The 24,288-nt window shown below is 50.5% G+C and overlaps 5 protein-coding genes across 5 annotated transcripts; all 5 read left to right on the top strand.

The window, feature by feature from the left end:
• Positions 1-5: 5 nt before the first annotated feature.
• PPTG_19557 (methionine-tRNA ligase) lies at positions 6-2,590 on the top strand. The gene has a single exon (XM_008917980.1). The coding sequence runs from the start codon at positions 150-152 to the stop codon at positions 2,331-2,333; it is 2,184 nt and encodes a 727-aa protein (XP_008916228.1). The 5' UTR covers positions 6-149; the 3' UTR covers positions 2,334-2,590.
• A 93-nt stretch (positions 2,591-2,683) lies between these two features.
• PPTG_19556 (hypothetical protein) lies at positions 2,684-4,303 on the top strand. The gene is made up of 2 exons (XM_008917979.1): positions 2,684-3,141; positions 3,215-4,303. Exons 1-2 carry the CDS (start codon positions 2,687-2,689, stop codon positions 4,104-4,106), a joined length of 1,347 nt encoding a protein of 448 aa, XP_008916227.1. The 5' UTR covers positions 2,684-2,686; the 3' UTR covers positions 4,107-4,303.
• Positions 4,304-4,481: 178 nt separating this feature from the next.
• Positions 4,482-17,621, top strand: PPTG_19555 (hypothetical protein; the record flags this gene model as incomplete). The annotated part of the gene is made up of 10 exons (XM_008917978.1): positions 4,482-4,961; positions 5,045-8,476; positions 8,561-12,115; positions 12,174-13,592; positions 13,657-14,268; positions 14,325-14,393; positions 14,476-15,063; positions 15,127-16,068; positions 16,134-16,546; positions 16,610-17,621. The coding sequence occupies 10 exons, from the start codon at positions 4,482-4,484 to the stop codon at positions 17,619-17,621; spliced, it is 12,522 nt and encodes a 4,173-aa protein (XP_008916226.1).
• A 46-nt stretch (positions 17,622-17,667) lies between these two features.
• Positions 17,668-21,627, top strand: PPTG_19554 (hypothetical protein; the record flags this gene model as incomplete). Its single annotated transcript, XM_008917977.1, has 1 exon — positions 17,668-21,627. One exon carries the CDS (start codon positions 17,668-17,670, stop codon positions 21,625-21,627), a length of 3,960 nt encoding a protein of 1,319 aa, XP_008916225.1.
• Positions 21,628-22,027: 400 nt separating this feature from the next.
• PPTG_19553 (hypothetical protein) lies at positions 22,028-24,047 on the top strand (the record flags this gene model as incomplete). The annotated part of the gene is made up of 2 exons (XM_008917976.1): positions 22,028-22,835; positions 22,903-24,047. The coding sequence occupies 2 exons, from the start codon at positions 22,028-22,030 to the stop codon at positions 24,045-24,047; spliced, it is 1,953 nt and encodes a 650-aa protein (XP_008916224.1).
• Positions 24,048-24,288: the final 241 nt, after the last annotated feature.

The raw sequence follows: 24,288 nt of genomic DNA, 5'->3' as shown, positions 1-24,288 counted from the left end.
GAGATGTATGCTACACGTATTTTCATATGCGGAGATCTGGGTTTGTTCGGACAAGTCAGACTTGCCTGGAATATGCTTGTGGGAACCAGTCGAGGGGAAGGATTTGCCCGAGCAGAAGCGAATCAGCCAACCCAAGCACGTAACTAGACATGTCGACGACCGCGGACCTCGCTGCCCGCGTGGACAAGCTGGAGGTGGCGCAGCAGCAGCAGGATGCGCGCGTGGAGCAGCTGCAGACGAAGTTAGAGGCAGTTAAGCCTTCGCAGGAGACGTTCTACCTGACGACGGCCATCCACTACACGAATGGCCTGCCGCACATGGGTCACGCCTACGAGAACGTGTGTGCGGACGTTATCTCGCGCTACCACCGCGTGTTCGGTCGCGACGTGTACTTCCTCACGGGCACGGATGAGCACGGCCAGAAGATCGCGCAGACGGCTGAAGCCGCTGGTGTGACGCCCCAGCAACTCGTGGACAAGTACGCCGGCATCTTCCAGCAGCTCACCAAGGACCTCAACATGAGCAACAATAACTTCATCCGCACCACCAGCGACGTGCACAAGAAGTTCGCCCAGTGGCTCTTCCAGCAAGCGCTCGACAAGGGCGACGTGTACCTCGGAACTTACGAGGGATGGTACAACGTGCGTGAGGAGATGTTCGTGACCGAAACGGAGGCCCAGCTTACGGACTACAAGGACCCTACCACAGGTACACCGTTTAAGAAGATGCAAGAGCAGTCGTACTTCTTCAAGATGTCCAAGTATCAGGACCGTCTGGTCAAGCACATTGAAGAGAACCCCGAATTCCTGCAGCCAGAGGTGCGTCGCCAGGAGCTGCTACGTCGTCTTCAGGAGCCGCTTCAGGACCTCTCGGCCTCGCGTAACACCTTCACGCACGGCATTCCGATCCTCAACGACCCCAAGCACGTACTGTACGTGTGGTTCGATGCGCTGGCCAATTACCTGTCGGCCATCGGCTACCCGGACGGCCCGGACGCTCGCTACTGGCCTGCTAACGTGCACATTATTGGCAAGGACATCACGTGGTTCCACTGCGTCATCTGGCCCTGCATCCTGATGAGCACAGGCATCCCCCTGCCCAAGCGTGTGTTCGCTCACGGCTTCGTGAACGCCAAGGACGGCTCCAAGATGAGCAAGAGCGTGGGCAACGTCATCGACCCGTATGCGATGATCGAAAAGTACGGACTGGAGTCGTTCCGCTACTTCATTGTGCGCTCGGCGAAGTTCGGCCAGGACATGCCCTTCTCGGAGGATGATCTCATCAACATTCACAACTCGGAGCTCGCCGACACGCTGGGCAACCTGGTGCACCGCACTGTCAACATCTGCAAGAAGTACTCAAATGGTGCTGTGCCCGAAGCCAAGGCTGACAAGCCCTTCGACATCTACGAGCTGCTGAAGTACTCGGAGGACTCGTACAAGGACTTTGCACTGCAGAATGCTTGCATTGCGATTGTGAACGCTCTCAAGGACACCAACAAGTACCTGACGGAGAAGGAGCCGTGGCACATGAAGGAGAACGAGCCCCGTCTCGTCGTAGTGCGCACGTGTCTGGAAGCCATTTACGTGCTGGCTCACTACCTGAGCCCCATCATCCCTAAGACTGCCCAAGTTATCTTTGAGAAGCTCGGTACGGCCCCCACGACGCTGACGGCGCTGTCCCCGGACTACGACAACCTCAAGCCTGGTACTGAGGTGTCCATTGGTGGCATTCTGTTCAACAAAATTCTAACGGAGGAGGAGAAGCAGAAGCAGAGCGAGGCCGCCGCTGCCAAGGCCAAGCCTGCGAAAGCCAAGCCCGCGAAGGCTGCTACGCCGCTCTTCGCGTCGCTTGACATCCGCGTGGGTGTGATCTCCAAGGTGTGGAAGCACCCGGAGTCGGACAAGCTGTACTGTGAGGAGATCGACATTGGCGAGGAGGAGCCCAAGCAGATCGCGTCCGGTCTGCAGGCATTTTATTCACTGGAGGAAATGCAGAACCGCAAGGTGCTGGTGCTGCTGAACCTGAAGCCGGCCAAGTTGGGAGGCTTCAAGTCGCACGGCATGGTGCTGTGCGCATGCGATGAGGCTCACGAGAACGTGCAGTTCGTGGAGCCCCCCACCGACGCCAAGGTGGGCGAGCGCGTGACGATCGCGTCCGAGAGCGGCGAGCCGCTGTCGGCGGCTCAGATCAAGAAGCAAAAGGTGCTGGAGAAGGTGTCGCCGGACTTCGTGACCGACGACAACTGCGTGGCGACGTACAAGGGCGAGCAGATCATGACGTCCGCCGGTGCCTGCACTGCCAAGTCGCTGAAGAAGGCGTTTATTAGCTAGATTTGCTATCGCATTGGCCCCATTGGCTGGAGGAGTGAGGGCAGCCATGGGCCCATCAGGAATATCGTAGAGAATGACAGCTAATCGTGTGCTTGTTATTGCGCCACGCACGCGTTGGCCACGTCGACGCTGTCGACGACTTTAATCAGACTGTCACGTCGCGACTTTGTCTCATATTCTCATTCGTAATGAAAGGTAATGAGAGTACTGAGTTGAGTTTTTACATACTTAACACTCTCCCAACTAGAATTTGCAATCCTTTTATCGTGTTTTGGGAGGAATCGCCTTGATTATCAAAAGGATTGCTCACCGTATCTCTGAAGCACCGCGAGGCATTGCAACCTTTCGCATGAATGTGCTTGTCCTTGCAGCAGCGCCAACCAGATTCGAGTCGAGAGAGGACTTCCAGTTCATTAGTTCAATATCTCCGTACCCCCAAGAGCAAGATGGCGCCGATCTACGCGCTGGACGACGAGATGGTGGCACAACTGCTGTCGTTCGCTGCTCCTCGAGACGTCGAGTCCTTCACGTGTGCGTCCAAGTTCACGGCGCGCACGGTGCTGCCACGGTTTCCTGTGTGGAAGGCGCTGTTCTGTCACCGCTGGGAGACGCTCAACTTCCGTCTGCCAGGCGCACGCAGTGGCTCCGTTCCGCTTGTGATTTCAGAGCAAACGCGAAAGCTTTTCCCTAGCGACACCAGCGAGAGCCGCATGTACCAGCTGCTGGCGCACGCGATCACGCCGCTGCCGGCGTACGCAGATATCCAGCAGACACGACACTACAGAGGCAGTTTAGCGCTGGAACAAAAGTCAGTTGGTTTTGTTGCATGAACTCAATCGGTTGTGTTAATCCTAACGTTTGTTGCTTGGTCTGGTATTCAGTGTCGCGCCCCTTCATGCGCAACCTGTGAAGCCGTCTGAGGTGGTGGACTTTGGCTTCGACGGCGACATCCTGGGCGACGATCGCTGCGTGAGGTCTAATGTCGCTTTCCCTACCTCATTCCACGTCGCAGTGTTTAAGCGCCAGAACCAGCAGACAAAGAAGTTCGAGTACCATGTCGGTGTGGTCTCCAGTGGCTACTTCGAGATCTCCATCACCAAACGTATAAAGCCATCAGCGCGACGAGTACATGGAGAGGATGTGACTTCCATTGGACTGGTGACGTCGCGCTTCCCACTCGTGGACCGACAGCCGGGATGGGACTTCCGCTCCTACGGATATCATGGTGATGACGGCCAGATGTTCCACTCCAACCGAGGACGTCAATTCGGTCCTGCATTCGGCATCAATGACACTATTGGCTGCGGTGTGCGGCGAAATATGCGTGACGGTCGCTCCTTCGTCATGTTCACGAACAACGGCGAGATAATCCAAAACGACAACAGCAACATTGAGTGTGTGCATGAGCAGTGGTATCCTGCAGTCGGGCTGGACTCGTCAGATGCCATCCACATTAACTTCGGGCAGGAACCATTCGCTTACGACTGTGTCGTCGATGAGATGCTGGAAGAATGTGTGGACAACGTCGATATTGTGCAGCGGCAGTTGCAGTGGTACACTATCCACGACTCGGACGGCGAGAGTGCTTCTGACACATCCAGCACTTCAGGGAATTCACCGGGCTCGGTCAATGCGAATCTGGTGGACGAAAGTGACGGATACGACGAGTACGGTCTGGTAGAAGACTATGACGGAACCGAATGGCGATATGCTACATCCGATGCAAACTCTGACACTGAAATGTGGTGGTCTGAAGGCGAATGGAGCGACTGAGCTTGTTACCAGTGTCACAAATCACCCAAATTGAAGCGCATCGCAGTGTGTACAGGCTTTCACTTACACATAGAGATCCAAGACACGAAAGTCTGTAGTTTTCATATTAGTAAATTACACTTCTGTATTAGTCGTTTACTTCATCCATTTTTCACGAAAGCAATGCAACATCCATGCACTGCCAAGCCACTTAGAAAGCTTTTATGCTCCTGCTTCTCTCTGCTATCAATGGTATCCATTTGGTTTCCATTGATGATTAGCCATCTCTTCACTTCAACTTTCCCTTGTGTTTTGCACATAAATCCACATGGCTTTTCTATTGGCTAAAACTGAGTGCAACGTGTCATAAAGACAGCAGCGGTGCCCGCATTGCCGATGCTGGACTTGCTGTCACCTCTGCGCGGCTACATTGCGCAGAACCTGCAGTTCTACCTGAGCAAGTACATCGAGGACATCCAGCTGGAAGGATTGGGTCTCTTCGGGGGCGACCTGGTGCTCAATGACCTGGAGATTAAGCGCCACGTATTGCGCGAGAGTCTCGAGATCCCTTCAAGCTTCGACTTTTCGCGTGGTTTCATCCGTGAGCTTCGTATCCACATCCCGTGGACGCAGTTACTCTCTCAGCCCATCGAAGTGAAGCTCTACACCATTGAGCTCATCCTAACAGGCAAGAACAGATCAGCCAGAGCCGCTTCGGTGGACACAGCAGTTGATAGAGAGCCTGAGATCGAGCAGCCAAAGTCCGGATGGATTAACGACACGTTGCAGAGAATCCTGGCTAATATTAGCGTGCAAGTCAACAACCTCGTGCTCAAGTACGAGAATGACGATGTCGTGTTCTCCATCGCACTGGGGGTAAGGCGGCAACGGCCTCTTTTCAGTGCGAAATTGCATTAAAGCCTTTCTTACCATTGCTTTGTGTGGATTTTATGGTGCAGACGCTTGACTTCTACTCGGCAAATGAGAAAGAGAGCTGGAAACGCAGTTTTGAGGAGCTGAAAGGAGGACGACGAGCCATTTGCAAAAGGATCGATGCCAAAGACGTCACGATTTTTCTCGATAGATACACAAATGATGGAGTTACGAAAGACGGCGGAAGACAGGACTCTGTGCGACGGAAGGTGATTGGATACGAAGTGCCAGTGCTGAGCAGAACGTCGGCTTCCGTCCGAGCAAAGTTGCAGCTGTTCCCTAATGCTGCGATGAATGGACAAGGAGACTCAAGAAGCAACTTAGCCTCTCCTGCGTCTCCTTTGCATCAGCAACGCTCTACGGCGAGCGGTGTCCGTGACGAAGGAAGTATTATAGATATGGATGGATTATTCGCGTACAAGCCATCTGTGCTGTGTGACCCGTTTTACTATTACTCGTGCAACCGCTCACGTGTGACCCCCATGTACGAGGTGGACATTTTTATCGGCGAGCTGTTCTTTTCGGTCAGCGATAGACAATTAGAGATGCTGAACCAACTGATACAGAGCGCCAGTCGCAAGATAGACCAAGCTCACGAGCTATCTTCCCAAACACGAAACCGTGACTACGTACAGAATGGCGGCGTCAAGGCCGACCCCACCGCTGTGCCTACTATTCCTGCCGTGGTCTCCCAGAAAGACATTTTAAAAGTGGACACCGCATCTAAGAAGCAAGAATCGTGGTTTGGCTGGGCAATGAACGCTCTCGGTGCAGCTGAAGACGGGGAAGAGGATGAGTTAGTTTCTGAGCTACTTGCCGAAACAAGAGGAGCTTTGCTAAAAGGCCAACCGCCCGTGAGTGATACTGATCAAGATACGCTGGCTCCCTGTGATCTTGTCACAAAAACTTCGTGTGTGCGAGTGTGTGTCAGCTCAGCCTCTTTAACTCTGCGTAAGCATGAAAAGGAAGTGGAGGTGGAGCTACAAGATTCTATAGTTGTGGAAGACGGAGAAGAGTTTGTCCCAGTTGCAAATCTCGGCATGGTCAAGGTTTCTCTTCAAACGAAGAAGAAAAAGGTCGCTCGACCGGCGGTGCCAATTCTCCACTTGACACTCAGTTATGTAGCACTCGAAATGCTAGTGGCACGCGGACAAGAGCGAAACGGGACGGACGTGGTGTTTGAAGTCGAAAAGGTGGAGCTCGTATCTGCTACACCCAGTGAAAATCGAGAGGATTTGAAGTGCAAGAAAGGAGAGGTGCTGCTCACATGGGGCTCGATCGATTCGTCTCACTTCTCCAACTGCGTGTCGCACCCGTATTTCATCAATTCATTCTTTGGAGAGGAAACAACGCGATTGAGTCAGCGTGAAAGCAGAAGTTTTGAAATTGTTAAAGTAAGTCTGGATACTGGCATTCCCATTTGGAAAACTTCAGACGCTGATCGAGACTCAGACGGGATCTCGGATTCCCCGTGTGAGTGCTTTACGACATGGAATGGCGAAAACATTCGCTGCGTTCCAATTTCCACGATATCTCAAATTTGTAAACAAGCAACCAGGATGATTGGGATTAAGGAACGAGTCCTCGATGAGGGGATTTTATCAAATGCCGTGTCGACAGCCTGGGCTTCTAGTGGATTTCCTATTTCAATCTCTGATGGAGTGGCCCGTTCATTGAGTTCAGCCGCACATGATTATCGAGTACATCGCAATCCAGACCTGGGGGCACTGGACAATCTAATGCAGCTGCTCCAGCCGCAATTGGTCGCTCTGTTTGCTCGATATATGCTGCATTCATGTTCAGCAGCCTCCCTCCATCCATCGTCTGGCTCTCCTAATATTCGCCACCGAAGCGTTCATTCGGCTCTTCGCTTGCGCTCAGCATTAATGTCGAATTTTATTGAGCGAGATGTATCGTCACCTGACGCTCATGCCAAGGAGGAAACAGTCTCGAAAGCGTTGGACATATCGATTGGCGCGGCACAAGCTGTCTTGGAGCCTCCGAAATGTGTGGAGATACTGGAAGCCCTTTCGATTTTCATGCGTAAGAAGAAAGATGGCGAGGATAAAGTCGTGGGACGTGGTGAGACGCCAACGCTATCTAACGATAACGTGGTATCGAATATTCAGACTATTGTGCAGAGTGATGTCAAGTTGATTACGGCGAGCGAAGTGCATGTTTTAGTGCCTGGCATGCATGCAGACTCAGGGCAGGATTCTGTTAGAGTGTGTTCTCGTGGTGGCTTGCACTTGGCTGGGAACGATTTTACGTGGCAGGGGAGTTTTCATCCGGGCAGCAGTAAGAATCATCTACAGCTTGGTGCTCTAACTGCTCATTTGGAAAAAACCAATAATGATGTTGCCATTTTCCCGTTGATTGAAGCGCTGGGATTCGAGCTGCTGACCACCGAAAGCTCTGCCGATGCAGGTGACAATGACGGGTTGTTCGTAAGTCTGATCAAATTAAAGATCGACTTGAGCTTAACTGCCGCACAAGAAGCTACGACTGTGGTAAACAGAGTAGTCGGCCCTCTCGGATATCCTATTGCGTGGGAGCCAATGCATTTGGCCTCAAAACGATTGCACAATTCGTTTCAGATTGAGGTGGGCCGGGCTGGTTTCTCCAGAATTGTTTCGAATCAACCCAGGCTAGTGATGGCTCAGCGTCAGTCGCTTAGCGGAGAGATAGCGTCCGTTAGTGTCGCGTTGAAGGCGGCAGAAGGCAAGAACCCCATACTCCAAGGCGGTGTTGCTCCAATGGCGATTCGAGGATCTGAATCCATCTCCCCATTTTTCACGTTTGGCATTTCGCAGGAAAAGGCATCTGGTCGAATGAATGTCGTGCCGCTGTTGAACTCGCTTGGCTTGTTTACCCTGAATCCCGGCTTGCTTACAAGTAGCTCTACGCAGTGTCAGCTGTCTGTCCAAGCGCAGCTTGCACACGTGTTGTTGGATATGCAAGGTTTAACTCAGCTCATAGGTGCTGTTCTATGTCTCGTGAGAGAAATCTTGGCAAATTTACCGGCCAGAAAAGAATCGATAACGACACTAGAATGTTCTGAAAAGGATGCAAAAGAGGGAGATGCAGCGAACAGTGTCCTAACCGGCTGGAGTTGTACCATAGATCTGAAAGCTGCCGGGGGTGATGTACGTGTGAACGAGGCACTCCAACTGAAGCTTCCTCTACTGTCACTATCATCGGTCGAGCAGGATACAGGGTCAACACAACCAGTAAAACCTGGGGGAGAACTCAAGCTCGTATTTTCTACGAAAGGTGCAACATTGCGTGCATCAGATTGCGGGACTCTCGCAGGTCTTGAGGATCCAACCATATTTAGTATTGACGACGCTGGCATCTCTGTGGATTTCTCACACAGATACGTCGACTGTCGTCATTCTTACGGGATTGATGCTACGGTTCAGGTATCGAGTATCAAAGCATCACTATCTCGCCTAAAGGTACATTACGTCCAACTGAAAGTTATTCTAACACCGTTCCTGTTGCTAGGTACTAATGTTGATGTTGTCATTTGTTGCGTGAAGCTTGTGTATCTCCTAAAACTCCCGTTCATCGAGTCTGAAGTTGAATCAAGAAAATCGCCGGCGATTGTAGTATCTCATTCGCAGGAACCTGGAAAGCGCGAGGATGACACTAAAGCTGCTTCGCGTTGTCGGTGGTATTGGAGGCTAGGAGCTCAGCTTGATCGTGCAGAGTTCTCGTGCATGGCTGATATTTACCACCGCTCAACCCGCCGAAGGAGACAAATTCGAACGGTTGTAGACGGGAAGGTGCTCAACATCGGTGTAGCTACACGGATTGGCAATTACCACCCCACTCAGAATCAGCAACAACAAGCTCCGCGACATCAGTTCACTGATATTCAGGCATCCATTGGAGATATTCAAGTGGTGGAAAAACTTCAAAACGCACGGCGAGGGGTTCGCACTAGATTCGGTGAATTTTCACGTTTGCCGGAGCATGCGTTTATGGGGATTTTGGTTTGCCTCGACTTGCCTGAACTGAAATGCATATCGGAGACCTTCCACGTTTCCAGCGCCAGTATTATCGATTTAGAATCCCTACCGTCGGCTATGCTATCGTGGCATTTAGCAAGCAGCATTGCCAAAACGTTCCTGGAAGGGAAAACTGAGTGGCGGCAACGCGAGGCAGATAGAAAGCAATCCTTTGCTGAAATCCCTCTAATCATAACCCGGGACGACCGTGCGTCAGCGAAGACTGCAAACGCATTTCCACTATTGTCAGGATTTTACCGCAATTACAGTGAAGCTGGCCTTCCTCACCATGTTATCGCTGGATCTGTGGAGAATGTGGACATTGCCGTCACTACATCAAGCTTATATTGTCTTGCTTCTGCGTTGGATATGCGTGGTAGAGGATTTACGGATCCCTCCCCCGTGTCAAATGAAACTACTGACACGGGCAAACCCGTTGATCCGAGGTCGAAGGCAACTCCAAGAGTATCCTTGGCGCATGTTGAGGTGTCTGTTTTATTTGGTCAAGTTCGTCTGATTCTCCCAAATGAAAGTATGGTGGACTCTATGCTTTCAAAACGATCGGTGGTGCCAGGAAATGTGGTGGTGGTGTTGGAATCGATGTCGTTGGCATCTGCCATACGAAATGACATATCGCTAGATGGATTAGGATATCCTCCATTCAACTCTAGAATCCTACCGAGGCGACCTACTCTTCAAGCACAACGGTTTGGCCAGTCGCAGCTTCGAATTGGGTGTAGAGCTGGCAAGATTTCTGGATTTGTTGCCGAGTTGGACTTGCACGCTGGAGAATTAGCTCTCAACGGTGTTCTCGATGTTGTTGGGCCTTTTGAAGAGTACATCGGCTATGCTGTAGGGTGTTCCGCGCGTTTCGTTAATGCGAATACGTTCTGGTCGCCGCTCAACGTAACGTGCAGCATTGAAGAGGAACCTCTGGCTAAAACTGAAGCCAACGATGCAGGAGTGAAAACAACCGCAAGCATCGCATTCACCAAGTTGCGACTCGATCTGCATAAACCATCGTTCGACGTGTTGGTCTCGCGGGTTGTGGGTATAACTCGAGGGATAAATTCTCTTCTACGATCTATCGGAGCACCACCACAGGTGAAATTGACTCCAATTCAATTGAGCAGGTCATCGGAGGTATATCCAGGTCCTCCATGCACACACCAGCGAGAAGTGGCGTTTTCGTGCGATGGAATCGAGATAAATGTGTTCACAGTGGGTAGTTCCACGCATATTCGCGTTGGTTCCATAATCGTTGCGCACAATTCATCGACCCTGTCCGGCAGTGCTTCTATCCAGAATCTGGTGGTGGGTCATCGTACTAACGAAAATCCTACTTCTAAGACCGTCGCAATAGAAGGAGTCGTCTTTGGGGCAAACGCGGACCCAAGCTTGTGGCAATTAGCTGTGGAGAACTATCCTGAGAAGTTGATCGCTGCACGATGGAGTTTTGGAGATCGTTCAGAGGGAACACTCTTCCTTAATGTACAAACGTATCAGCTTCACGTATCGCACCACTTGATCCAGGCGTTGACTGAATTCTCTTGTATCGAACCGGATTTGTCAATTTCTGACCCGTGGAGGGAGAAAGCTAATAAAAGTGGTGGCCAACCGATGGATCGCAAGTTATTCGTGTTGCAGCAGAGATGGAATATCAAGGTTCTCGTAGCTCCGAGTGTGATGTCGTACTGGAGACAAAATACCACCAACAAGGGAAAGTCAGGTATTTGGATGAAGTCTGGGCAGCTTTTCGCTAGCGTTGCGGTTGGAACCGATGAAATGGCTCAACAGTCATTGCGCGCGTATGGTCTTGCTGTCAATGATATTAATCGCTTTGTCGCTGTCCCCACACTGAAAATGATGCTGAATATGGACAAGTTCGGCCTGAACACATCCAATAACTTGCCTCCTTTGGAGGTTCATTTTTTTCTGAGAGACTCCGTCGGCCCGGGTCCTTCGCACACTTCCAGCATCTGGCAACAGTTTTCGAAGTATATTAATGGTGTGTCCGAGGCTCAGCGTTTGCTGCACGACTGCAGCGTTCGAGTCACTGGAGATCAGCATAACATGCTGGAGCGAGTTGTCATTGGTGAAGCTGGAGTCTGCCTACTGTACACTGAGATGGCACGGACCAACATCCAAGCTGAGGTGAACGAGCTGTGTGTGAAACTTTCATCACCTTCCTTGGCAGCGGTACAGTCACTATTATATGTTGGTAGCGGTAAACGCCTCGATCGTTCGACTGAAGATTTATCTGATGAACGCTACACGCGTGAGGTTGTTATGCACAAGAGCAGTACCGCTGATAACGTGGATGGATTTTTCAGCGATGATTTTAAGAACTTGCGGCGGATGGCAGAAGGCCGTCGACCATTACCTGGAGAGCTCGTATTTACGGAGTCCCTGTTGATTGAAACCCAAAGTGTTGTATCGGGTTCGGCTCTCCCCGTGGTTGATACTAAAGTCCAAGTTCATATTGACCCGAACATATTCGATATCGTGTTATCTGACGTAGCAGCTTTTCTCGTGGACTGCAACAAGCCATGGGACATGGAAGACCACGAATCGAGTGGAGAGCGGTCTTCACACGCAGGCTTGAGTAACAAGACGCACAGCTGGATGGGAATGCGCTGGTGTTACCACATACCACGCAAGGTTTGTAAGATTGTGGCAAACCCTGTGCCTATCCCTCCTAATGGAGTTCCAAGTGGCTGGCCATCATGGAATTGGAATGAGGATCAAGAAGATGGCGCGAGTCGGCATTGTGACATTCTTTGCCAATTGAGATGCTGGGATAGCAAGAAATCGTGCTATGTTGTTGTCTGCGAGTTCTTCGTTCCGTGGGAAGATACGGCAGCCAGTGCGGGCTCTGGCGAGAGGAAAGATACCAACGAACCGGGGAGCTTTGGTGAGTTGATGAGCCAGTGGTTTGATGATGACATGGAGGAAACTCGGTATCGATCGAAGATGCTCGAGTTTGGCGCGCGAACAAGAGCGTACACTTTCGATAACGAGCTTCCGTCCGACAATTGGGAGCTAAGATGGAGAGCTCCACTACAGAGTGAACAGGAGCCCGAGGTGCGTATAGAATATGTGCGGAGATTACTGGACGACTAACCCTGTGTGTACTATGCAGAACAATCAAAAACGGCTTGTCGTGAATGCTTTGCTTGCTTCGTCATTGCAAGTGCATTCCGTTTTGACCTGCGATGCCTATCAACGTGTGGTTTCGAGTGTCACGCTTCCGCAAGTTACTTTGTCTATTAGCCACGCCGGTCCTGAAAACGAATGCCACGACATCATTACCACGGAGCTCAACGACACAGAGATTTCTTGTGCGGTTTCCGGAGGCGCCCCAGCGAGAAAACTAAATGTGCGAGTATCTTCTGTACTACAAATGTATCTGGACAACATGGCTCAGCTGCTGACTGTATCGGTTATCCCACGGACAACCGTTGACGCGATGGTCGAGATTTCTTCAAAGGGGCTTGAGGTTTCTACACTGATTGGCCCCGTCTCCCTGTACCTGAATCAGACGGCGATGCTTGTAATATTTGCAATCCCAAAACTTCTGCAAGAGGACTCGAAGCAATCCCAGGCTATTACCGCAAATCCAGACGAAAGAATGTCCAGCATGCGCATACGAGTTGTCAATCACACTGGTGTGGATATCTGGTATCGACAAGAAGGAACTTCCGAGTGTTTGGTCCTACCTGCGGATGCTAGTGCAGCTTATAGTTGGCTCTCACTGGCAAGTAACCCGTTTTACCAGCTTCGCTTCGCATTAGACGATCCACGGAAGAAACGCAGCGACAACAAGCTCACTGATAGCGTGCAATCAGAACAGGAGGACCCCCGTTGGTGTGATCCGTGTAGGATCAAAGAAAACGGTGTCACCGGACGATATTTTGATGGTCACGGCTTCGTATGGATTTGCGTGGAATTGAGCGGTTTACTAACGATTGTCACACTCCGCTCATCGTTGACTGCTCGTAATTACTGCGACTTTGCTGTGCGGGTCAAAGTAAATAAGGACGGTCCTGAATATAGCTGTACCAGATCCGATGAGCTCTACCGAAACGCACCAGCAATTCGAAGAAGCGTCAACCACCATCTCAATTGCGTTTCGCTGGATGGGTCAGCTTGCACTCTTTCTTCGTCGGCAAGAAACGCTGGCAGCGTCTCTTGTATCATGGCGGAGTCCATGACAACAGTTAGCTTTGGTATCGAAGGTGGTTCTTGGTGTGATCTGGAGACACTAGAAGGAATCCCAAGTGAATTCGATCTGGTGAAAATCAGTGACAACGAAGCGGAATCCTCCAAAAGAACTCATTGCAAGTTCACCACCCTCCACCCTAAAAGTCCAGATGAACAGACTCACTACGTCTGGGTGAAGATTGCTCGCGTGCAGTGCAAGACTGTACTCCCTACGGACTTTGACCCATTGCGGCCTCATTTGTCCGGGCGATACACGTGGATGGAAATGTCGTTGTGGCCTGCAATCACGGTGGAGAACATATTGGATATCCCGGTAACTCTCAGCTTATCACAGAAGGTAAGTTTACGCTGTGCTTTGGCCCCTTCACGTTGCAGACTGACATTTTTTTTTTCTTTAATAGCTCACAACTGTCAATCTTGAAGTATCTGCCGCAAGTGAAAAGAGTCTGTCTACGATCAACCCATTTGAGCCGGTAGATGCTCAGCTGCAGTATGGACAAGGCGTGAGCAGCTCGAAGCCGCTGAAGTTTTTGTTGCAGTGCAGATCTGCGGGAGACTCGAAGGGCCAGATTTTCGTCTTTGAAGGCTGCAAAGTGGTTGTTAGCTTTTGCAGTGACCATCGGCCGATGATCCGGATAAGAACGGAACGCATTCTCAGCGTTGCCAACATGACGCCGAGCGATCTGAACATTAGTATCGGCAGCCCTCTGGGAAACCAAGGAGCTCTGGAGAGGATTGATTCATGCGTCGAGCGGTCCATTGGCTTCGCAGTGGCCAGCAATCGTCTGGTGATTGCGATCGCAACAATCGAAGACTCGAGCAGCTCATCGGACCATATTGAATGGTCTCCAGGAGTCTCACTGAATGTGAATGGAGACACAAAGCCGATTATTGTGCCACCCGCGCAGGCAGGACTGAGGAGCCTGGCAAGTGCGTACTGCATCGAATTGGTGAATTCCGATGGATATCTGAAGCTGATCATCCGTCCACAAGTTGTGGTAATCAACTCAACGGTAAGGAACGCTTGTAACTATCGTTATTGCCTGAAAGCTAACTCTTTTGCGATAAGAATTGTGACTTGAAATGTGTCCCCACAGACGGGCGAGGAAACTCACTTGTTGAAGAGGAAAACGTATCGGTACGTTTATTCCTGAAATGAGATCGGTTCGACGGTGAGACGAGGTAGCGCTAATTGTTGTTGTTGTATATTTGATGCGCAGGTGGTCTCGGGCAGCAATGCTGGCTGGAGTGTTCCTGTGTGTCTGCATAAGGAAGCAAAGAAGCGGAGTATTAGAGCGGATGTGTCGTCTTGGTTAAGCTCAAAACTATCGAGGCGTCCAAGCGAAGACCCGTCCAATGCGGCAAAGCAAGCTTTGGTGGCAAGACTATCATGCTCTTTCCGAGTGACTCTAGTGGAAGATGGGTACGAGTGGACCGATGAAATAGCAGTGTTGCTCCCGAAGATCCCTCTACTGCTCACTTCAGACGGCAAATTGAGAATTGTTGAGCCGGAGACATCGTCGTCGGCACCAACCAACACACAAGAAGGTCTGTATTCAGCCCCGTCTACCACGACGTACCGAAGACGACTGCTGATCCGCCACCATGGCTTCAGACACAAGATGCTGACCTACACCATGACCCAGAAGGAGAAGTCTATCCACATTATGTTCTTTGTGGACCACCAGCCTCCTGTGATCATCCACAACCAATGGCAAAGCACGCTGGGCTTCAGAAACGTGTCATTTCCATCGGATCCAGAGGGTGTTGGAGCGGATTTTTACCTGGAATATGACTGGGGTCTCCAGGTACGATATATTTTGTTTTAGTTGAGATTGCTTTATTGTTTGCTAATTGATGCTTTGTTAAAGGTTTCCGCGAAGCACCGCACGGCCACTACAGAAGAGAACGACACCAACAATATGGAGGTTGACCCAGAGAGCAAGTTGCTAAGTGATTGGTTAGAGGCTCCATCGCAATCCCTTGCGAACGCCGACATACCTGACACTACAGCCAGTGAGCGCATGCGGTTCCAGATCGGATCACCACAATACGGATGGTCTAATTCGCTGTGGCAAGTTGGTGGAATCCAGTTTGCATCGTTCAGCACAGAAAACGGTAGTGCAAGTGCCAAGCCTGGCCCCACATTCTTGGTCATGTGCTTTTATCGAGCAGGGTCATGGCTGATTTCCGTCACTTGCCTGGAGGATCCGACGCATGATGGTCAGGTAAATCCTACGCCGTCATTGGTCTTGCCTTCCGTGGCATCTCCAGTGAAAGCAGAGCAAACGGTTCCAGCATTCTTGAAAGTCGGCGTGGTTGTGGAGGAGCTATCTCTTCATTTTTGCGACGAGCACGATCCTCTACGGGATGCAAGGGGGATGATTCTGTACCCAGAGATCCTACGAGCGACCTGCAACGCTGTGTCGATTGTATTTGCAACGGCTCCCGATCCGCCAGAAGTTTCTCGTCACAGCACTCGCTTGGGTTATCTGTCGCACATTCGATCGTACACAACTCTGTTCGTTGCAGTTGAAGACATCGAAGTGGGGCATTTCCTACAAACCTGCAACTTCCCGGTGATCCTTCACTTCGCTGAAGCGCATGCGTCAAAGAACTTGCTTCAGTTTGATCGAGTAAAGAAGCACGAAAGACTGGGAAGTCTAATGGATAAGCTACTCGACAAGCAACTTCCCGGTGCTAACAATGCGTGCTTAGTCACCAGAGTCATCTACACGGATACATGGGACCCAATTGATATTCCGACTTATTTCCACAGCATAGAGCTGAAACTAGCCCCAGCCGTTCTCCAGGTACGCTTTGCGCTTTGGTATAAATTTATTTGTCTATTTAACTTTTTGGTGTGTGAGTACTATAGGTCGAAGATGACATCTTGACGTACGTGAACGCTTTTGTGCGGCCGCTAATTGCTGCAGTTGAGGGAGAGCTTGCTGTGGGAGCAATGCACGACGATGATTGCCGGAATATCGCACCAAGTGCTGACGTCTGGAGCTTACATGCGTATGAATCAGCAGTGGTAACGACACAGCGCAGAGTGTATATCGAGTGGCTGGAAATCAGCAACCTGCAAGTGACGATCACAGCGCGCGTATCGATTCCTGTACTCAACAGTTTTGATAGCACACCGCTGCATTTTGCATCCACCGAGATGCGTGAGGTGTTTTCTTTCCCCGACCAGTTGATCAAGGACTTAGCAGCAGACTACGTGGCTGACACGATCGTCCGCTCGCCGATGCTATTGATGTCGCTGAACATTCTTGGCAACCCAGCGTAAGTACTTGTGCAGGTATATTGTTGATCTTTTCAGTGGTGGCTGACAATCTTGTCATGCAGAGGCTTTCTTCGGAGCTTCGGTCAAGGAATTCGAGATCTGGTTGAGATCCCCTTGGCTGCTTCTAGAAACGGCTACAGTCCGTGGGTACTCACGAAGGGTGTGGTGAGCGGTGTCGCCTCCTTTTTGGGCCATACAACGGCAGCAACGCTGACGTCGGTGTCTGGATTCTCGTATTCCATTTCGCGGACGATGGATCAACTGACGCTACCGCCTGATCAGCTACGAAAGCGCCACTACACGCGTCCAACGCACTTGTCGTCAGCACTTGCAGATGGCTTGGGGTCTCTAGGATCAAGTGTTGTTGGTGCAGCAGCTGGAGTAATTACTACTCCAATTGCAGTTTACAAGGAGCGTCAGATGCAAGGACTCGATACTGGAATACGAAACGTGGTAGGCGGTGTTGGTATGGGGCTGGTGGGTATTGTTGCTCGTCCGATGGGTGGTGTTGCGTCGCTAGTGTCAATGACCTCAGATGGACTGCTATATGGAATGGGGGGCAGCCGTACACCATTTGATGATTCCGCCTCGCGGTTTGATGCAAGACCTAACGAACTTCTGCGGTACAAGTTGAAGGTACTACCCGATGCAATTGGAAGCAATTTGATCTTTGCGCACGGTATTTGGGTTATCCCGGATGGGAATACCTTGCTCGTTCCCGAGCAGGAACTTGACTACATCTCAGAAGAGCAGTTGGAAACTCTGGAACCACTTCGAGACCTTTTACTGCCACGTGATACTACGCATCGCCTGGTTCAAGTGACGGTTGTGTGTTCGAATGAGTGCGTGTATGTCGTGGGAATGAGCGGTGCACAGAATCAAGTCGTGTTGGCTCGAACACCGTTGAAATCGATCGAGGCAGTTGAAGAAAGTCTCAAGGAACCCACCGTTTTTGATTTGGGCATAAAGACGCCAGCGAGCGCAGAATGGCTGCGTTTCCGACTCCCGCAGCGGCAACGGCGCCAGTTGAGCCACCAACTTCGCCTTTGGCTGACTGAAGATTCAGTTTTGTAATTGTAACTTGTATATATGAGTGATTTTTGTGTCCAGGTCAGAGTAGATGGTTTTGTTCTTTTTGGCAGCGCATGGTCCCACACGAATACGTCGGACTGGGAATTGTTCTCAAAATCCAATTTGTAGTCGCGAGCTCAGGGCGAAGATGGAGATTGACGAAGGTGCTAATTTTCCCTCTCGAAGCGCAGACTCGGGCGAAGGGGGCAAATTTTCGGGTGGAGATAACCTCTTCCGACTGATGAAACTCGTTCGTGAGACCCAGTGCGAGAGGGAAGTGGTGAAACCAGTGCTGGACGAGTTGGAAGTCATGCGAATGTGCCGTAGCTTCGGGATGATGTCGTCGGTTAACCCCAAAGATTTTGATTTCAACGTTTTACACGCTCGAGAGTTCGATGACGATTTCATCCGCTTTCTGCGTTTCGAATTGTTCGAAAACGCGTGTTTTGGAGACGTGAAATTGAAGGGTGTGTTCGGCAAGCAAGCACAAGTAGCGGAAATCTTAGTCGACATGAAAGCATGCTTTGTCAATGCAGTTGGCATACTTGCTGGGGCAAGTGAAGGGATATACTGTGTAAAGGTCAAACCTGAACACAGCGAGGGACAGTGTAACGGGGTTGGCAACATTGCTGGCTTGGTGGTGTTCCCTTGGATCTGTGACGAGCTGTTTGAGCCGCAAGGGCTTCGTGATACTCCAGCATTCGTACTGCGATTTCTGACTGGGTTGACGTCGGATATTATATGCTGCACGTCGAAATCCGATCTGGAACAAGTCGCGGCAGCGATGGCTGCTTCGGAGGAGCAGGAAGACGACGAGTTGTCTTCGTATTCGGTGTCTTTCCATATCGAGAAGCAAGAGGATCAACCCGATAGCACGTCATGTGTGGCAATGACCTCCGTGGAATTGGAGACACTCCCTGAAGACTACTCCAATATCTGCTTGCTAAAGGGAAGTTATCCAGCGATAGCTGTCACGAGGACAATGACGTCAGTGATCCGAACGGAGCCATTTCGACGTTTATTTCGCCTGCAGGTGGAGGTGCCCTTTGCGGAGTGGCTTAAAGCTGAATCGCAGCATTGTCGGATTGAGTTGAACCCAGGAATTGTCCGATCGGTTAAGCTCTGCCAGAACATCTTGAAGGCGTTTGATATGTGGCCTGAGGATGAAATAAATGCTGCTCGTGAAGCTCAAGAGAAACAAGAGCAAGAAGAATACGATCTGGCTGCAAAGACGCTGAAAGAGGAAATTGCGGAACAGAGAGCCATGGTGGATCAAGTAACGAATGAACTGTTCCGACTCCACGTGGGAGATACTGTGAATGAAGCTTCGGGTACTTCACTGCAGACAGCCTTGTCAGCTTACGAGGCATTTCGAGAGTGGGTCAAGTCTACGTGCCATTGGAAATTTGACAAGAAGATTCAATTGATCTTAGACGTGCCTGAGCGCCTAAGAGAAGTTGAGGCAATGCTTCTCACCAATTCATCGTGCTACGATACTGGCGAATTAATCAAGATACTGGAAATGTGCTCCACCACTTCGAAGTCGAACCTGTTGAAAGCTGTGAACAAGCACAAAGTGAAGAACTCGAATCCCGACGTGAACATGGGAGCGCAGAAGCCTACGTGGGAATCGTTTTTGGAGGAAGTATCCAAACCTTTGGCTGAGCTGCGCACAAAATGGTGGATTGCTGTAAAAAGTGTCTTCGCAGCAGCAAATGACGTGAAACTCAAAGAGCTAAAGTGCAACCAGAAGCAAAGTAAGGCGGCTTGGTACGGCAAGATCATAGGGGGCAAGTTCGACCAGCTGCGTGAAGTTCTGCTATCGAAAGATGGATTGCTGTTTAGAATGAGCGCTTGTCCCAATGGCCGAGGAACTGTCTATTGCGAGGGTTCGAAGGAAGTGTATGCTCAGTCTTGTGCGTTCCAGGATATTGTCAAGCTGGATATGCAAGAAGGAAAGCCGAGACGCCAGGAGTTGCTGGGTCGGCATCTTCTAAACCCGGGCGAAAATCATGTGGCGATGTTTACTGTTAAGGTGCGGTCCGTAATCCAAATTGTCACTGGCACACAACGCATGTGCGTCAAGTTCATCTACTTCCCACCGAGCACGGATCCCCGTAGACCGTCACGTGCGAATGAAAGGGTCATTCACACGCTTGGAAAGTTTGCTTCGCTTTGCGATTACGATGCCCGCAACAGAATTCTGACCTTTCTCTCAGAGGATTCGGTGGGGATTTACAAGCTTGACGGGTCGTTTAAGAAGATGGAGCTCATGAAAAACGTCGACTTGGGCGTGCGCTCAACGCTGGCAGATTTGCCATTCAGAGACGTTATGCTGCTAGACAGCACCGTGTACGTGACTGATTCGAGTGGACGTTCGCAAGGTGTTGACATTCACAATGACCAAACGTCCAATGTCGTGAATGTACACGATCAAGACGAGATACCTTCATCGTGCAGCCGAGTGCTAGAACTGGCGGACAACCTCGCTATCGGAGCGGTGTCGTGTGTACCAAGCGATGACGGGGCCTTCGAAGGAGTTCTGCAGTGTGTTTCTCGAGACGACCATCGTCACCTTCCAGCATTGAGTCTTGGCGTCAAGTTCCTCACTGACCGGGTGAGTGTCCAACATGTCGACGACCGAGTACTTGTACTTGATCCGTTGGCACAGAAGGTGTATTTCTTTTCGATCCAGGTGACTGTACGCAGTGATTCGTACCGAATGCGGCAGTCCGATAATGCGGGTTCGAAGAATACTGAAAGTGATGCAAGCAATGCAGATTGCCCGCGCAAGCAACATTGGCTGTACACATTTTACCACGTTTTCGAGAAGTTCCCTGTGCGTGGCTTGCTGGATGTTGAAGTACCATCACCCGTGTCGATTCTTGTTGCTTGTCCTGGTGTCGAGGAAACGAATGCTGCGCTTGAGAATTACCACGACTTCCTGTCGCTATTGATGAGCGACTTGATGGCACTTAACAAACCGTTGTATGGACTAGATCTAACCAGCGGTCTCGCCGTGAGGTCTTCACTGGGTGGAGTGACTATGAAATCGAAGCCGCTGAAATTATTTTTTCAGGCGCTCATCACATTCTTGCCGATTCAAATCTGCCGTGCCGAGGGGAACGCACTGACAGTGCTTTATGATGGTATGGACCAGTCTCTCGAGCCAGAAGACGAGATACAAGCATGGGGAGCAGCAGATATCGCCGAGTCGATTCGATTCGGCCTCCTATCTCCTCTGCTATGCGCCTGGCGAGGTCGCTGTGCAGTGATCACATCAATGGGGAAGCAGTCGACAGGAAAGAGTTACTTCCTGAACCATTTGACGGGATCGTCGTTCGCTATTGCCGGGAACCGCTGCACGGATGGTGCCTGGATGACTCTGCGTATCATGGAAGATATGTTGCTTGTCGTGTTGGACTTCGAAGGCTTGGGTTCTTTCGAGCGTACTGACCAAGAGGATGTGTTCTTGTCAGTGCTGAATGCCTCTTTGTCAATGTTCACAATTTTCCGGATGGAAATGCGCTTCGATAAGGACATCGACGGTCTATTCACGAAGTTCCAGAAAGGAATCAATTTGCTGAAGAGTGACGAAAGACTTTTCCAAGGAAAGCTGTACATGAGTGTGAAAGATGTCAATCCAAACGATCGCCACGGTGTACTCTCTGAGTTCCAGCACAAATTCCAGAAGATGGTGACAGTTAATCGCGACAAGAATTTTCTCACCGAGATGTACTCTGGCCAACTGAAGATCAACTGTTCTCCACCTTTAGGAACGTTGGGATACTACGATTCTCTTCGACACGCTCGACAACTGATCGAGGAATTGATAAATGATCCAGATTTATCGCGTGGATTCAAGAGTGGGAGTTCTTTCCACGATTGTATTCGTTTGGTACTGGCAAAGATCTCTATTCTGGATTGGACAGCAGTCGATGAGAGTTCTCAGCGACTAGAGATGAACGAGCTCCATCACTACCTGGAGCGATTCGAACTGGGTGTTTAATCCCCGTAGAGGCTCAAGCGAAAGACGAAAGTCTGTCTCGAATCCTGAAAGACCCTTTGCTGCACGACAACACTGAACTGTACATGCTCAATTTGGTGCAACTTTGTTGTGACTATCCCGACTTTTCAGAAAACTGGGCAATCGTCAATCAAGAAGTGGCTTTAGGTGAGATGGATGATGAAGATGTTGATTTTGGACCTGCAGCGTGCTTCCAAGCAAATACAAGTTCTATCCACTTTACTCTGCAGAATCTCTTTCAGCGTTATCTGGCGCTGATTTCGAAGGGACCGCTTGAAAAGATTGTGGACAAGGACTACGCCAACTTCGACGCTTTGTTGTCATTTCTGGTTTGCCGTCGCAAAACAAAAGTGTCAAACAGTTCTTGGGATCCGAGCGATTCATGGACGAGTGGGAGCAAATCGAGCAGACGTATATTCTCCCGTTTGAGGCACTATTCAAGCGCTGTCTCCATACTTGTGCTAAGTGTCAGCTTCAATGCATGCGGTCAGTATGTCACTCGTTTGATGAGGATCATGATTGCGGTATGAGTCATCAATGTCGCGGTCTTTGCGAATACTGCGCTCTGAACTATCGACATGGCAAGGAAATGCCTCGATGCGTGGGAAGAGCTGGCCATGAAGGCAAGTGTGACTGCGTGAAAGGTGATCACACGTGTGGGGCGGAGTGTAGTCTGAAAGGTGCTTCGAACTGTGGTGGGCTCTGTGTGTTGATTGAAGGACATGAAGGAGATCATCGATGCTCAGTGAAGCAACACGCGTGTGGAGCTTTATGCAGTGCGACAATTTGCCGTGGCAAATGCATTTTGAACGCGGAACATCGTCACACAGTGCACAAATGCGCCGAAACGCAGTGCAAACACGCGTGTGAGATGGATGGCTGCAAGGAGCGGTGTAGTACTGCCAATCACTTCCATGATCAGCCCGAACTAGGAGTGAGATTCGCTGAGGAGAATGATCAAAAGTGTGAAGCAGAACCATCGCTACCTGGAGAGATAATTCACCTGTGCAGCTCGCGTCACACATGCAATGCAGCTTGTGAGATGGAAGGCATCTGTGCTAAGAGTGTTCAGGTCTCGATCGACAAGTTTTTGGGGTCACGTGACACATTTGACTATGAGCTGAAGCAAATGATAGGAATCCGCAACAATTGTGCGATTGTCCTTCAACCTGGGGAATCAAACCACGACGGTAAAACTCACTCATGTGTGAAGCTGCTGCCGAATGGAACCAGAACTGTTCACGGATGTGGGGTGAGATGTGAAGCCTGTGAGTATTATTGCGATAAGCGCGTTGGACACGAAAGGAGAACACTCGGTAGCGCATGGAAATATGCGCAACATGCATTTCGTAGCAGAAGATGATGTCATCAAATGGGAAGACCACAAGTACTTGCCAGGCGAGAAGGGAGTTGCTGAAATGTGCAACATGTATTGCTCTTCGGCTGGCAGGGGCCACGTGCACTACTTGAAGTGCGACAAAGAGACTGATTCTGCTTGTGTGTACACTGACCTGCAAGACCAACGCCGTCACTGCACCAACGATCTTAAGCCACGTCCAGAGCACCAGGTCGATGAGCTTCTACATGAAAAGTACTGGAAAACGATCGGGTGGGAGGACCCGTGCCGATCTGCGGTTGAACGTGCACTGTTTGCCAAGTGTCCGTATTTGTGCGATGCAGCGGAGCACAATGGCGAAGGTAAGCCGCCATCCTACTGCGACTTGGAAGCTTGGCACCAGCCTGCCTCCACTCCCTCTACTACTGAGCGAAGAGGGTTTTCCTACATCTGTGGCCACCGCTTTGCTTGTTCTCATGCGTCGCCAACCGGCAAGGTGCACCATGTGTTCGTATTGGACTGCTCGGGATCAATGCGAGGCGAACCGTGGCAGGAATTGGTGAGTGGCGTTCGTGGATATTTGCGAAGTCGATTGGCGACTGGCGTAACGCAAGATATTGTGTCGGTTGTCACCTTCGGTGCTCGAGGTATTATTGAGTTTGAGGCCGTGCCAATCAATAGCGCTCCCAGTCGGCGTATCGACTTCCACGGCGGTGGGACTTTCTACTCGAATGGTTTGAATCAAGCTAACGCCATTTTATCACGCACGAACTTGAGCGTGTACAAGCCAGTGATGATTTTCTTTACGGATGGACGTCCAGCGGATCGCAAGAAAGGACCTGCGCTGGCGGTGGACGTTCGCAATCGTTTTGCCAAGTTTGGACTGCGGACGTTTGTCGTCGGATACGGACGAGCAAGTGACATGGGGCTGGAAGATTTAGCGGAGAAGCTGGGAGGGTCGGTGCATGAAGCTCTTACGACCGCGGATCTAGGAGAGGCCTTTCGCTCGATCTCGATGTCGTTGGGAGCTCGCGCCGGACTCATTCACACCACAGCCGCTGCTTGAAATATCAGGAATGTGGGGGCATATCAAAGTTTGCTGAAGTTGGAGTTGCTTCAGTTTAAGAGCTGCCTTTAAATCTGACCTGCTCATCATTGTGCTCAATAGCTCTTATAAATACCACTTAATAATGAAGCTGGACAGAGGCACGAAACAGGGAGAAATTAATGCAACCAGAAAAACGGTCCTGCATCCGAAAAAATGTCCTGCAATATAGGACTATTTGTAGGACCAATTCATGGCTTGC

The sequence above is a fragment of the Phytophthora parasitica genome (assembly GCF_000247585.1).
Source record: "Phytophthora parasitica INRA-310 unplaced genomic scaffold supercont2.129, whole genome shotgun sequence".
Classification (NCBI taxonomy): Eukaryota; Oomycota; class Peronosporomycetes; order Peronosporales; family Peronosporaceae; genus Phytophthora; species Phytophthora nicotianae.
The sequence above is the reverse complement of the archived record's forward strand: the minus strand, read 5'-3'. Positions and strand labels throughout refer to the sequence as shown.